Source organism: Capra hircus, chromosome 7, assembly GCF_001704415.2.
Source record: "Capra hircus breed San Clemente chromosome 7, ASM170441v1, whole genome shotgun sequence".
NCBI classification, from domain to species: domain Eukaryota; kingdom Metazoa; phylum Chordata; class Mammalia; order Artiodactyla; family Bovidae; genus Capra; species Capra hircus.
The window spans coordinates 105,821,698-105,835,548 of NC_030814.1; the positions used below are offsets into that span (position 1 = coordinate 105,821,698).

The 13,851-nt window shown below is 58.5% G+C and overlaps 2 protein-coding genes across 23 annotated transcripts; one reads left to right on the forward strand and one right to left on the reverse strand.

Moving 5' to 3' along the window:
- Positions 24-3,883, reverse strand: MRPL55 (mitochondrial ribosomal protein L55). 8 transcript variants are annotated; one of them, XM_018051589.1, is made up of 5 exons: positions 3,711-3,883; positions 2,915-3,001; positions 2,070-2,138; positions 703-907; positions 24-296 (listed from the first exon to the last, which is right to left on the reverse strand). In XM_018051589.1, exons 2-5 carry the CDS (start codon positions 2,980-2,982, stop codon positions 147-149), a joined length of 492 nt encoding a protein of 163 aa, XP_017907078.1. In that variant the 5' UTR covers positions 2,983-3,001; positions 3,711-3,883; the 3' UTR covers positions 24-146. The 8 variants fall into 8 exon arrangements, with proteins under 8 accessions (XP_017907078.1, XP_017907077.1, XP_013820402.1 ...); XM_018051588.1 differs by having other exon boundaries at positions 2,915-3,004; XM_013964948.2 differs by lacking the exon at positions 3,711-3,883 and adding an exon at positions 3,339-3,692.
- Positions 3,971-13,309, forward strand: GUK1 (guanylate kinase 1). Of its 15 annotated transcripts, XM_013964942.2 has the most exons (9): positions 6,736-6,754; positions 9,899-9,934; positions 10,511-10,624; positions 10,870-11,110; positions 12,303-12,441; positions 12,513-12,597; positions 12,778-12,863; positions 12,996-13,058; positions 13,226-13,304. In XM_013964942.2, exons 3-8 carry the CDS (start codon positions 10,513-10,515, stop codon positions 13,029-13,031), a joined length of 699 nt encoding a protein of 232 aa, XP_013820396.1. In that variant the 5' UTR covers positions 6,736-6,754; positions 9,899-9,934; positions 10,511-10,512; the 3' UTR covers positions 13,032-13,058; positions 13,226-13,304. The 15 variants fall into 15 exon arrangements, 14 of the variants coding, with proteins under 14 accessions (XP_017907070.1, XP_017907071.1, XP_017907073.1 ...); XM_018051584.1 differs by lacking the exons at positions 6,736-6,754; positions 9,899-9,934 and adding an exon at positions 3,973-4,101 and having other exon boundaries at positions 10,870-10,911; positions 11,014-11,110; positions 12,996-13,309; XM_013964940.2 differs by lacking the exon at positions 12,778-12,863 and having other exon boundaries at positions 6,567-6,754; positions 13,226-13,309.

Here is a 13,851-nt window from a genome sequence, read left to right on the forward strand (position 1 = left end):
GGGATTTACAACTAAGTGTCGAGTGTTATTTGAATGTCCTTTGTATTGATCTTTTCACAAGATACAGCTTCGTCAACTCATGATTTAGACACGTACCCCTCCCTGCTTCACAGCATTCCCTAGGACACAGCAGCTTCCAGGCACCATCACTTTTTGCTCCAAAACTGCTTGTATTGCTCCACATCAAAGTCGTCACCAAGCTCTGGCTCCTCCTCCTTCTCTTTGAGCCGGCCCTCTCGCTTTCGGAATCGTGCACGTCTCTCCTCTGGGGACAAGGAGTCCAGGTCCAGAGGCATCTGTGGGGAGGAAGGAGTGTGTACATGGCTCAGGTGGAGGGCAGGATGTGCTCCAGGGTCCCCACTCCACCTTGTTATCATCCACCACATAGTTTAGGTTTTATGTGTTCAGTGGGTTTTCTCTCGCTTCAAAATTTTCATTAAAAAAAAAAAACAACTTTTCTGCTTGTTTTCATTTCACTTGCCATTTTTTCAACCATACAGCTCATTGCTTTCTTATCTTGGTCTGTGGAGTGCACTCCAGGTCACTTTCTTCCCTCTCCTCAACCAAAAATTCTGACCCATGACTCACTCCCCTCCCAGTCCAGCGACTGTGGGTTCTAAGCCACGAGCTCCTGGAGGAGTAGCTTCTACAGGCTTGGTCCTCCAGGACCTGATCCTAGGGAGTGTCGGGAAGGAAGCTTACTGTGAGCATCCGACGCGGTTCCGGATAGCGGATGTGGATGGTGGAGCCATCCTGCTTGACCAGGAGAATAGGGTAGAGGCGTGCGTAGGTCTGCCGGTGCACTCGAGTGAGCGAGGCTCTGTTGCAGTCAGCCCGCCAAGAGGATGTATACAGGTGGCAGCAGCTCTCAGGGGCAGCCCTTGTCATCCCACGCTGCCAGAGCAGGCTGCAGACACATGTGTGCTAGTCAGTGGCTGGTGCCAGGGCCAGAGTGGCCACACAGCCCAGCTCCTGTGGGGGCACACAGCAACGTCCACCAGGGCAGGATGTGGTCAGAGCAGCTCCACTCCACATCCAGAACCCTGGTGGGTCTCTGGTGAGGCCTGACCCCATGGCTAGGGTGCTAGACTATAGCACTAAATGGGAAGCTGACTTACAGGGGACTGCAAACCTGGTATTGTGAACTGTCCATTTGAGTCCACCCCGTCCCCATTCACATGTTAAGCCCTAACCCCAGTGAGATGGTGTCAGGAGGTGGGACCTTTGGATGGTGATTAGGGTTAGATGATGGTGGGGTCCCCACAGGATGATTGGTGCCCTTATAAGAAGAGACCAGAGAGCTAACTCTCTCCATATGAGGACACCACTACAAGGCAGCCATCTCTGAACCGGGTTCCTGGTTCACCAGAAGCCTGCTGGCACCCTAATCTCAGATTTCCAGTTTTCATAAGCTGCCTGTCTGTGGTGTTCTGCTACATTAGCCCAAGCCGACTGAAACACCCAGTCCACTTGGCTTCTGAGTGTGAGGGGCACACAGTTCTTTTGCACACAGCAGAGTGCATGCTCTAAGGTGACAGAATAGAGCCTATTCACACCCCACTCAACCCAGCTACGTGAGGCCATTTGTCTCATCCACTTAGGACCTGGATTTCCATGTCCTAACCTTGCCCTGTGACACCTGTCCCCACACACAGAGTCCCTTCCATCCTGCTTTCATACAAACTTGAATTCCGAACCGCAGACTGTGCCTCAATCCGTTTCCTGATATCACATCAATTCAGTAGCTCCCACCAGACTTTCAGGACTTCTCTCTCCACAGAGCAGCCACAGGCCTTGCACAGCCACAGTATGGCAGCCTCTGCTTTGACTGTGGTTCCCGCCACCCCACTGCAATTTCCAGCTGACACCTCAGACTGATGGCCCATTTCTTCCACTACTATGATGGCCTGGGGTGAGAGAACTGCATCTTAGTTGCTATGAAGTCCCAGACCCTCCCTAGCTGAGTGCTCAGTAAATTCTGGCAAAATCCTCCAGAAGTGCAAGATGGGAGAAAGAAGTGGGTGAACTCCAGCACCAGAGGAACCCAGTGAGTCGGGCAGGGCCTGTACCTAAGCAACACCACGGAGCTCAGGGCACAGCCACTCCAGACAATCCGGGGTTGGTGATTCAGGAGGCTCCTGGAAGGGGCAGGAACCAACCCTTGAGTGGAAAGAGTGAATGCTTTCCCACCAGAACAGTAGCTGCAGTCTCAACATGAACCTTTTCCAGCACAAGGGCCCTCATGGAAATGTTGCAACCAAGTCCCTTCCCCATCTTCATACTAACCCACAGCTCAGGTGCTACATCCCTCTTCCTAGGTTCCACAGAAACAATTTAAAACCTGAATTCATTCTCTCCTCCATCAGCAATCACTTGGGGAGATTTGCAGATGGGGAGGCAGTTCTGACGGGAAGAGCAGGAAGGCCATGGTCTTCTCCAGGGATGGCCTGCAGGCTCTGAATAGGACAGTGGCCACCACCACATCAGTTTGGTGCCAGGTACTCACAAATCACTTTCATTCCTCCTTCAACACTGTTAAGGTGTCCATACATATGTGGTGGTGGTGATTTAGTCATTAAGTCATGTCCAGCTCTTGCTACCCCAGGGACTATAGCTGGTCAGACTCCTCTGTCCATGGGATTTCCCAGGCAAGAATACTGCAGTGGGTTGCCATCTCCTTCTCCAGGGGATCTTCCCAACCCAGCAATCAAACCTGGGTCTCCTGCACTGCAGGCAGATTCTTTACTGACTGAGCCACCAGGGACACCCCCACACACATGTACTTGTATGTATTTCTCCAAATAAAACACGCTGGCTCTGGAGGCTTTACTAAGCCTGCAAAGCCTAAGGCTGTTGAGTCTCTTCGGGTGGCCCCATTACAGGAGTCCCAAAGGGCCTGGAAGTCCATGCTTACCGAAGCAGGCTGCCCTTGGCCGCCATTCCTCCTGAGAGCCCCTGCAGCACCTGAAGGCCTAGGGTCATTCACTGGCTCAGTGTGCAACTGCTAGGCAAGGAAATAAAAGATCTTTTTAAAAGACAGGACTTTCCACCTAATCGGTTCTTAACAAATCCCAGGCAGGGAACCAAACCACCTTGGACAGACTTTACCAGGTCAGTGCAAGTGTTGCCCAAACAATCTATGAGGCTTTCGGCCCTCACCTGGCATTAGAATTATCTGGGGAACGTCTCTGATCTGCAGGTGCCTCAGTTCTACCCCCAAACACTTTGATTCAGTAAACTGTCTGCAGCAGGGCCTGGGCCCATTCTGGCGGGTTACTGAGTCAGACAAGTCACTCTGAGGATGGAATGCAACGTAAACGGTGACGACTAGCTCATACCTGTTTTCCAAGGTCATTTCATTCTCACAAAATCCAGCGAGGTAAGGATTACCAAAGAGCAGCCGCGGCTTCCTAAGCCCTGACTCCCAGGGAAGCTGAGGTTTCCGCGGTGATAAACCAGTTGCTTCAAATGTCGAATACCTGATGTCTCAAACATTAAGACCCCAGGAAAAGAGCCCTCCCTGTCCAGATTGCCTGCAGGCCTCCTTCCGCTTTCGGAGATGACTCAACAGGAAACCGCAATGCTATAAACCTCCCAAGTGATACCCTCAAGGGCGGCTAGCGGCAGGGCCCGGACCCTCCCTTGAAGGAAGCCCTCCAAGCCCGCGCGACGCGGCGCCTTTCCGGCACCAACTTGCCACCCGCCCTCACCGGCTCCGGAGCGACCTCGAGGACCAGCGGCTCGGCCGCCACAGGCCAGCGGGTACTGGACTGGCCAGAAGTGAGTACACAGCCAAGGGAAACTCAGTTTTCACTCCTCGTGTGGCTTCGCCCCGACGTCATCCGCGGGCGCAGGGTGTCGCGGCGCTGACGTGCGGCCTTCGAAGGCGCGGCGAGGCCGGCGCAGCTCTGACTTGCTTGCCCGCTGGCTCGGGCGGGCCTGGCGCGGCGGTGACGTACGCCTCTGAGGGGCGGAGAGAGGCCGGCGCGGCGCGACGCTGTGACGTGTGTCCGCCCGGGCGGCGGCGACGGCGGCGCTTCATGCTGCGGCGCCCGCTGGCCGGGCTGGCAGCGGCCGCCCTTGGCCGGGCCCTGTCGGACGGTGAGTGGCGGCCCCTCACAGCGGGACGGAGTTCTGGGCGCGCGCAGACCACAGGAGGGTCCAGGCCCGCGGGTCACGGTCTGAATGCGCGGCGGAGAGGCGGGAGCGCCGCTACTCGCGTGCGAGGCGCCACCGGAGCCCGTGCTGAGCGCGGGTGTCGTGGGTCTCCTTCAGGGACTCGTGGGGTTGTGCTCGTGAATTCTGTCATTTCGCCAGCCACCGAAACTGCCCTCGACGTCCCTCAGTGGTTCCCAGAGCTCTGTTTCAGGATGAGCAAAGCGGAGGGAGACAAGAATGGGGTAGTCTTTTCATGGAGTTAAATTCAGGGAGGCTTCCCTTCACTTGGAAGTTTTATCCAGGGTGTCTCTGTGTTAGAATTGCCTTTGGTAGTTATTTTTACTTGGACAGTTTAAAAACTGGTTCCCCTGTATCAGTCCTCAAAATACAAGAGGAAATTATTCTGACATTGGATGCTCCAAACAGTTTGTAAAACCCCTGCAGTCTGAGGACTTCATGCTGGACGCTTTGTGGACCCTGCAGGATGCGGAGGGGCAAAGCGGGAAAGCAGCTTGCCACCCTTCTCCAAGGAGGGCCGCAGAACAAAGCCAAAAACGCTAGGAGATCAGGGTTTTGAAGGCCCTTAGGTTGCCCCTGGTGCAGCAGAGTCACCAAAGTCCGGATTAGCTCACCTGGCCTGTAGAAATATGTAGTCTACACCGCGCTTAAGGGAAATCCTCCCGGTAGTCCAGCTCTGGCGCTAGGTTTGGTTCCCACGGCAGATTGCAAACCCAGGGCAGGGTCCTGGGGGGGCACAGCTGACTGCTCCAAGGACTCCCAGACAGGAGGGTCCCTGGGACTGCCGCAGTTTCTTGGCCAGCCCCACAACCTAGCACTGTTGGACACTGCAGATTTGGGCACTTCCATACAGGAGCAGGTTATTGGTGGCAGGCCTTTCTGACATGACATGGGCATGGAAGCTGGGGTTCAGCTTCCCTGGGGACAAGACACCGCAAGTCTTAGGTTGCTGGAGCTGCTTATCTGCTTTTTTTAGACATTCTTTTAGAAACAGTGAAGGGGAATAAGCCTCCTTTGCCCAGGTGCTCGTTTGAGGAGGAGTGAGGTATGCCACCTCGCTTGTTTTGACTGCCTTTTCAAAGGGGTGGGTGGAGAAGGCAATGGCACCCCACTCCAGTACTCTTGGCTGGAAAAATCCCATGAATGGAGGAGCCTGGTGGGCTGCAGTCCATGGGGTCGCTAAGAGTCGGACATGACTGAGTGACTTCACTTTCACTTTTCACTTTCATGCATTGGAGAAGGAAATGGTAACCCACTGCAGTGTTCTTGCCTGGGGAATCCCAGGGACGGGGGAGCCTGGTGGGCTGCCGTCTATGGGGTCGCACAGAGTCGGACAGGACTGAAGCGACTCAGCAGCAGCGGCAGCAGCAGCATAGGGGTAAGGGAGGTGGAAGCTGAGGTGATGGCTGGCCGGTGTGAGATGGGGCCAACCAGGACAGGAGGAGGAAGCCCAGGTGTGCTTTTCATGGCTTTCACTCATGCGTGGGTCCCATGCGAGTGCCCCTTGGTGGCGTGCCTGCCCAAGTGTGGGCTTTTCTGTCATTCGCCTCCCACACCATGACTTGTGAAGTGTGTTAGTCACTCAGTCATGTGCAACTCTTTGTGACCCTGTGGACTGTAGTTCAACAGGCTCCTCTGTCCATAGAATTCTTCAGGCAAGAATACTGGAGGGGGTTGCCGTTTCCTCCTCCAGGGGCTCTTCCCCACCCAGGGATCAAACTTGGGTCTCCTGCATTGCAGGCAGATTCTTAATTGTCTGAGCCACCAGGGAAGCCCATATGACTTGTGAGGGACCCAGGAAAACCTTTACCACTAAGAGGAATGTAGGGGGGTGTGTGGCTTCCTGTCTTATCATTAACAAGTTGAATTTCCTGCCACATGAATGCTCACTCTGTTCTCCTCTTGTAAGGATTCCACACACTTGCCTGCACACACTAGGCCAGCTTGTAATCTGAGTTGGTGCCACACCTGTGACAGGTGTAGTTTGCCTGAGCTTTCCTTTAGATTCTGAGAACACGTTGACCCAGCCTTTGTCTGGAACTGGGAAGATCAGAAGTTTCTTTGAGTAGTAAGTAGATTCTGGGAGTTCTAAAATTGTACATTGTACACCAAGGGCACACCCTTGGTGTGCCCAGCCGTGGATTCCTCTAGGTCTCTCTCTGATCCTGTGTGTGTTGGGCCTTGATTCTCCCTGGTCCCTGGCTGAACCTTTCTTCCCCTTCTGTGAGAGTGAACCCACTCCACCCAGAAAGGGTTGGGCTTCCTCCTGCTCCATGGTTTGTATGTCCTGGACCCCTTTCCTGCTCACACTCCCTCTACCTTCCCTTAGGGCTAGAACTGAGGCTCTCACATGAGACTGAATCTCGACTCTTCTCGATGGAAAGAGACCCAGATGCAGCTGTGTAGCGCCATGACAGGCCTAAGTCCTCCGCGGTGTGTGCTTCTTGCCACAGTATGGCTTCTTGCTTCTTCCCTGAGAGGGCCCAGCTTCCTCCATGCAAGGCATGGCCCCACCCTACTGTGAGAAGAAGTAAGAAGGAAACTGCTGGCTCTCCCACTTCAAATCAGGTTCTTGAAGGTGAAGTGTTTTTTGAAGGTCGCTGGGCCAGGACATGTCCCACACATGGAGCGCCTGAGGCCACGGCCAGAGTAGTTCTTCCGTCCCACACAACCTGTTTGGGGGATGGGGCGTGGCCAGCCATCCTGACCCAGATGAGCACAGGTCTAGAGAGCTGGTGGGGTTTGACTCTCCCTTCTCTGTGTCCCCAGAGGGCTGTGCCTTGACTGAGGCTCTCCGACGGGAGAGAGGTGGTGGCCGTGCCTCGCCCTTGGGACAGGATGGGAAATCGGGTGGAAGCAGAAGGGAGAGCAAACCTCCCAGGGCTGCCTGAGAAGCTCCTTGCGAAAAGAGCATTCCAGAACACACAGGCTTGTACCAGCAATTCCTACAGAAATTGCATCCCTCACCCTTATTGGTGTCCTTGTGAAAATTTCCAGTATCTTGCCAGGAAGCTGGAGTTTGGAATTGTGAAATAGTCAAGGAGCAGAGGCTACAGAACGTTCCTGACTGCCAATCAGTTCTACCAGGAGATGGGGCCAGAATCAGTCTCGGGGTCTGGGGCGCTTGGTCCCTGGGACCGAGAGGCCTTGAGCTCGGCCCCCCACTGAGTGTGCCCTGTCGAAGCAGGCTTTCGGGAGCACTCTGGTCACCGTAGTCACCGGGTGGGGCCCAGCACTCAGCAGTTCTGCAGGGCTCGGCCACTCTGATGGGGTCTGTTTGGTTCGAAGCTTTGTGGTGAAAGGAGACAATCCTCAGGGAGGGACCCCACACGAGGAAAGACTACAGAGAAGCACAGACGAGCTTGGCCGGCTAGGTCCCACTCACCTCAAGGCAGTGGTGCTGGGTGGGCGCCCAACCCCCTGTGCCCAGTGGTGTAGCCTTTGAAGAAGAGCAACATGAGTGAGAGCTCTGAGCAGGCCTGGGGCCTGGGCTTGAGGGGCAGGTGGGGACTCGGGAGGACACCCTGTGAGGGATAGCCGGCAGGGCGCAGTGATGGTCTGGACCCACGCAGGCAGTGAGTGTCGCAACCATCAGCCAGTCCCCCCGGTGTGTGTACGTGCCTGCTGCTCCCTGCCCGTGGTGGTTGGGCTGGGGGGTGGGAGGTTTCAGCGGGGTGCAGGGGCTGTGTTCCTGCCCCCAGAGTTCCCACATGGGATATAAAGCCAGATGGAAGCCAGGGTTACCAGGTGAGACGATGAGTAAGACTTGTGCACAACGTGGCCCATGAGGGTTTAGGCGCTGGGACTTCCATGTGCAGTAGCTGGTCCTGATTGAAGACATGTCTTCCCTGTGTGGTTCTCCAGTGTTCAGATGTTAGAGCCTGTGAGCACCGCGTCTAGCCATGGCCGCACGCATAGGAAGCAGAGCAGGAACTGCCAGGGGAGCGTGTCAGGCTGCCTGTGTGCCAGCCTGGAGCTCAGAGCAGGAAGGCACAGCCTCTGGGTGTTGCTGGCAGGTGTGCAGTTGCAGGCTGTGGGATGTGAAGGTGGGGGACCTGCCCAAATGGGGCGTGGGGAAAGGAGCAGAGTGTTCCCGAGGGGGGATCTTCATAGGCAGGCGCGATGGGTCCTCCGCTCCCCGGAGGTGGATGCCCCAAGTTGGGTCCAGAAGGTGCTAGCTGCACCCACCGAGTGGAGCATTTGCTGCTGCGAGCGAGGCCCCGGGAGGCTTTCTGGCCCACCTCTTGTGAGAACTGGCGTGTGTCCACTGTGGTGTTACCCCTGCCCTAGGGAAACTCACATTCCTGTGGTGCCAGCGTGCTGCTGGGCTTGGGAAGACCTAGGATGCTGAGCGGCCACAGCTGCCCCTGCTTGTGAGGTTGGGAGGGACATGTGTGCAGTAGTGACTGGGCACAATCCAGGGGCCAGCCAGTGGGTGACAGACCCCAGCCTCCATACTCCCTTTCCAGGGCCCCTCTAGAAGCAGCAACCTTGCTCAGGGACCTAGTGACCCCCAGTATCTCCTCTGCCCTCCGATATCCCTCCCCCATAACTCGCCTAGCACCCTGGTCACTCAGCATCTAGAAAGTCAGGACAGACCCAGGGGGGTGGGCTGGGCTGCCCACAGGACATCCGTTCTGCAAAGGAAGGGGCTTTATGAAGGGCAGTGTGAGGCAGAAGTGAGACCTTCCCTTGCACCAGTCCTTAGGGTAGCAAGGGTGCTGTGCTCTCCTGGGCAGGCAACAGCAGTGGGCTTGGAATCAGACACACAAGTGCGTGGGCATTTGTACGGTGGCACTGTGTCTGGGTGGGAAAATCAGGACCCCAGAAAGGAGTTGTGAGTCAATGGGACTTGCTATTTTAAAACAATGCACTATTGGGCTTCCCTGGTGGCTCAGATGGTAAAGAGGCTGCCTGCAATGCGAGAGACCTGCGTTCAATCCCTGGGTCAGGAAGATCCCCTGGAAAAGGAAGTGGCAACCCACTCCAGTATTCTTGCCTGGAAAACCCCTTGGATGGAGGAGCCTGGTGGGCTGTAGGCCATGGGGTTGCAGAGTCGAACACGACCGAGCAACTTCACTCTCACTATTCTAATAGGAAACTTGGACGAGACAGAGGAGCTAAGAACTGGTCAGTCAGAAGTGACAGAGCATTGATGAGCTCCTCTGGAGCCATTTCTTCTATCTCTTTTCAGCAGGTGGTCATGTCTGAGTCCCAAGTCCTCCTTCCGGGCGTTTGCATGCAGCCTGATGGTCCCAGAATAGCTATGCTTTAGCCAGATTACCCAGGTTGGCCTACATTGCAGATTAGGAAGGCAGTGCCCACCAGGGGCCCTGCTGGAGAGCTGCCCATGCAGAGTGGCCTGTTCCTCCCGGCCCTCACTGCTGGCCACTGCTGCTTCTTGGGCACCTGCACGCAGAGAGCGCTGCAGGGGCAGGCCAGCTCATCACACGCGCGTCTGGCCTCTGCCTCCCTCTGGGGCAGTGCATAGCCTCCCAGCCCCTTAGCTTAGTGCCGGCCTTGATTCCTGTCTTCTGAGGCTCCCGGCGCACCTACCTTCCTCAGCTCGTCCTGTCACGTGGCCGGGGAGGCAGGTGCTCTTCTCTCGGGTGAGGAGCAGCGTTTCCCTCTGCTGAGCAGGTGGTGCCGGCTGCACTGGGAGGGATTTAGTGCTCAGACAGTGGGGAGCAGGCAAGGATTACCACTCTCTCATCTCTTCCAGTGCAGCCCCAAGCTGAGCACAGAGGCTACTCAGAAGGTAGGTCCATATGCGGGGTGCAGGGTGGTCCAATGGGGATAGAGCAGGCTAAGCTGACCCCTCCAGACCTCTTCCACTCTTCCTGTCCTCGGTGTTCTCACCTGTGGCAGGCACCTGTGTTACGAGCTGGGACGGTGATGCCCCGCTCTCCTGCTGGCTTCATGAGACCCAGGTATCACAGAGGGGAGTCAGGGACCCTGGGATTAGCCCCTTGCTTTTCAATGGAAGTTCCCAGAACAGACCTTGGGTTCCACTGACCTTGACCAAGGACACCTCCGAAGTGTGGTGCCAGGAGACACAGGAATTGGGACCTGGGTGTGCCCCTCCCAGGAGCCAAAGTCCAGGCTCCTTGAGAGGTAGGCTGGTAGTGGACAGCTGGGGAGGCCACACATTTGCGGTTATGTTACCGCCCACTGGGAGGCATAGGCAGGGTGTAAGCTTGGCTCTGAGCGATTGTACCTCGGCTCTGCCTCACTGCTGGGGTGAGTTCGCTTGGGCGCTGCAGCCGCCGCCATATGCCATGCAGCAGGGAGCAGGGCCCTGCTGAGACTTGCCTCTCCCCGCGCCTCCCCACAGGGATGTCAGGACCAAGGCCCGTTGTCCTGAGCGGACCCTCGGGGGCTGGGAAGAGCACCCTACTGAAGAAACTCCTGCAGGAGCATGGCAGCATCTTTGGCTTCAGCGTGTCCCGTGAGGCCCCCGGGAGGTGGGGGAGGGTCCAAGAGAGACTGGGGACAGAGACCCTTGCTAACGTGCCCCGAAGCACTGCACCCACTGCCACACACTGGGGCAGAAGCCCCCACACTGCCGACCCTAGCCTGTAGCCTCCCTTCCCACACCTCTGGATGGGCGGAGCCAGGCTGCGGGGCATGCCCTGGGGATGGGATATGTGAGGTTCCAGGTGTCCCAAGGCCGTCGCTGTTACTTACTCCTAGACACGACAAGGGAGCCGAGGCCAGGAGAGGAGAACGGCAAAGGTGAGCTTGGCCAGCTGGCCCTGTGCTCCGGCACAAGACGCAAGCAGCCCGACACGCGTCAGGGGTGCCTGAGGCCTGTCTCCCATCCGCGCCTTCTTGCAGATTACTACTTTGTGACCAGGGAGGTGATGCAGCGTGACATTGCTGCCGGAGACTTCATCGAGCACGCCGAGTTCTCAGGGAACTTGTACGGGACCAGGTGGGCGGTGCTTTGGGCCTTCCCTTCCTCTCATTCCCCCAGAGACCAGGAGTGGGTGACCCAGGCAGGGGGTGTCTGTAGCCCTGGGGGTCTCCCCTTGGCTGGGCCCCAGGTTGGGGTGTTATCTCCGCCGGGTGTCTGGGCACTTGAGGCCAAGGACTCAGCCCTCTAGAGGTCACGACGTAGCTTAAGTCAGAAATCTCCGGGCTGCCCACTCTGGGCCCAGCCCCACTTGTGTCTCCCTGGCCAGGCTGCTGTGAGAAGTGGGCCAGTCGAGGAGCTGGTGTGCAGGGAGGACTCGGGGGACCTGGGTCTTAGGGCTCTGCAGGTTTCATGTGGCGCCTCCCCTCCAGTCAGTAGGGTAGCCTGGGAAGGGTCCCTGGCAAAACAGCAGCTGCCCCCCAACCCCAGCGCTACCAACCAACCAGAGCAGGGTCTCTGCTGGCTCCTCCCATCTGACTCACAAGGCCCAGGAGCAGTGTCCTGACTCAGGCAGGCAGGCCCAGGCCTGCCTCTGTGCACAGCCGGTCCCTGAGCTGCCTGGCTGGGCGAGGCAGGCACCGCCAGGACGCATGGTCCTCTGCCCCGGGTGCAGATGGGCAGAGCGGTGGGCCACTGAGGGGCGGTCCCCCCAGCGGGCGAGGAGCACATAGTACTCGGTGACCCCCGGGTGGGGGGCCAAGGCCTGCAGAGGGCAGCCAGGAGGTGGGAGAGCCCAGGGGCGTGTCCTGTAGGGCAGTGGGGGCCAGCGCATCCCCACGCAGGGCCCCTGCGTGCAGGACATGGGAGGGGGGTTGCCATCACCAGCCTGGGGACGTGAGCCAGAAGGTAGTGCAGATGCTGCTGGAGGCCTGATGGGCAGTGGTGTGGGGCCTGGGGGGAGGTGCCAGGAGAGGGAGAGGCTCTGGGCCGGGGTCTGAAGGTTGCTTCTCCCTACCAGACACACTCCCTCACACACACTCCCTACCACCACCCCTGGACCAGCAGAGGGCCCCCTCATGCAAGCGTTGCTCAGGGAGTGCTTCCAGAACGAGGGAGCAGATGCCAGTTAGAGTAGGCCCTTGTGGGCACCCCCAGACAGACCCAGAGTGGAGGATGGGGATGAGGCCCCACTGAGGCTCTCTGAAGCCGCGGCGGCTGCTAGGACCCGGGGCGCCCACGGCTGAGCGGCTCCCCGCCCCTCTCTCCCCAGCAAGGCCGCTGTGCGGGCCGTGCAGGCCATGAACCGCATCTGCGTGCTGGACGTGGACCTGCAGGGTGTGCGCAACATCAAGAAGACGGACCTGCGGCCCATCTACATCTTCGTGCAGCCGCCCTCACTGGATGTCCTGGTGGGGGCCGAGCCGGGGCGTGGGGGGCAGCCCTGCGTGCTCGGGCCTGCTGACCCCGTGCTCTGTCTCAGGAGCAGCGGCTGCGGCAGCGGAACACGGAGACGGAGGAAAGCCTGGCCAAGCGCCTGGCAGCCGCCCGGGCCGACATGGAGAGCAGTGAGTGAGGGCGCCGTCCCGCGCCTCCCCTGGGCCCTCCCCGCACCCCGCAGGAGGCCAGTCCCCCGCCAAGGGGCGCAGGAGGGCTGGAGCCATCACCCAGCCCCGTGGTCCCTGCGAAGGGTCCCCAGACCCCCGCTCTGTTCCCAGAGCTTCCGCTGACCCTGCCCCCACCCTCAGGCAAGGAGCCCGGCCTGTTTGACCTGATCATCGTCAACGACAGTCTGGACAAGGCCTACTGGGCCCTGAAGGAGGCGCTCTCCGAGGTGGGCTGGGGTGGAGGTGGGGCCTCAGGCATCTGTGTGGCAAACGGGTACAGCAGGCTGGGACAGGTGATATGGTGGCCCCGGGCCCTGGGCGAGATCTTCCTTTCCTCAGCCTCTCTCTCTCTCTGGCAGGAAATAAAGAAGGCTCAAGCCACTGGTCAGTCCTGAGGAGGCCCACCAGCTGTGTCCTCGCAGGTGGGGGCTAGGGCCTGGCGCCCACGCCAATGGGCCAGAGTCTCCTGGCAGTGGCTCTGCTCACCTCAGCTAGGACCCAGAGATCGGGGTGCTGTCCATCTTCCCTCACCCCCCACCGTGGTTGGAGGACCTTGTCTCTTACCCCCATTCCCCATGTCCATTTCTAGGCTTCCTCCCCGCCATGCCCTGTCAACCCTTACCCGTGGAAGCCAGGCCAACATCCAAATAAAGAACTGCTGGGTTAGAGTGTCCTTGAGCCCTTGGATCATGGCCCTGGGTGGGTGGGTCCACAGCATACCATTCCAGAGCCACCCCGTCCCCACTCTGGACAGCCCCGCTCTGACTGGCCACCCCCAGAGGGCAGCAGCCTCCTTACCCCTGTTGCTCCGGGCTGCCGGCCCCCAGATAGGCTGCTCCTGAGCTGCCACACACTCCTTGCCCAGGACTGCCCCGAGGTGGGTGCAGGACCTCATCTCCCGCTGTCTCTCTGCAAGGCTGGGGTCAGAAGGTCCTGGAGCTCATCCTTCTCAAACCACTCCTCCTCCCGGTCCCTGACCTGGGCTGAGAGTGGCAGAGGGACAGACACTGCAGACCTGGAGAGGGACGGAGCCTGCAGAGGAGACCCCTGCCTCTGGGGCCTTGCGCATGGGCCCCTGGGGATCTGGCTGGCCCTGGAGAGGCCCGCCCGGGGAAGACGCCTGGGGGCCTCTGCTGGGATTCCTGGCTTTAGAGTCTCAGAAGATGCCTTCAGAAGCCGCCCGGCTCAAGTCAGGGCAGCTGAGCTGTATCAGTA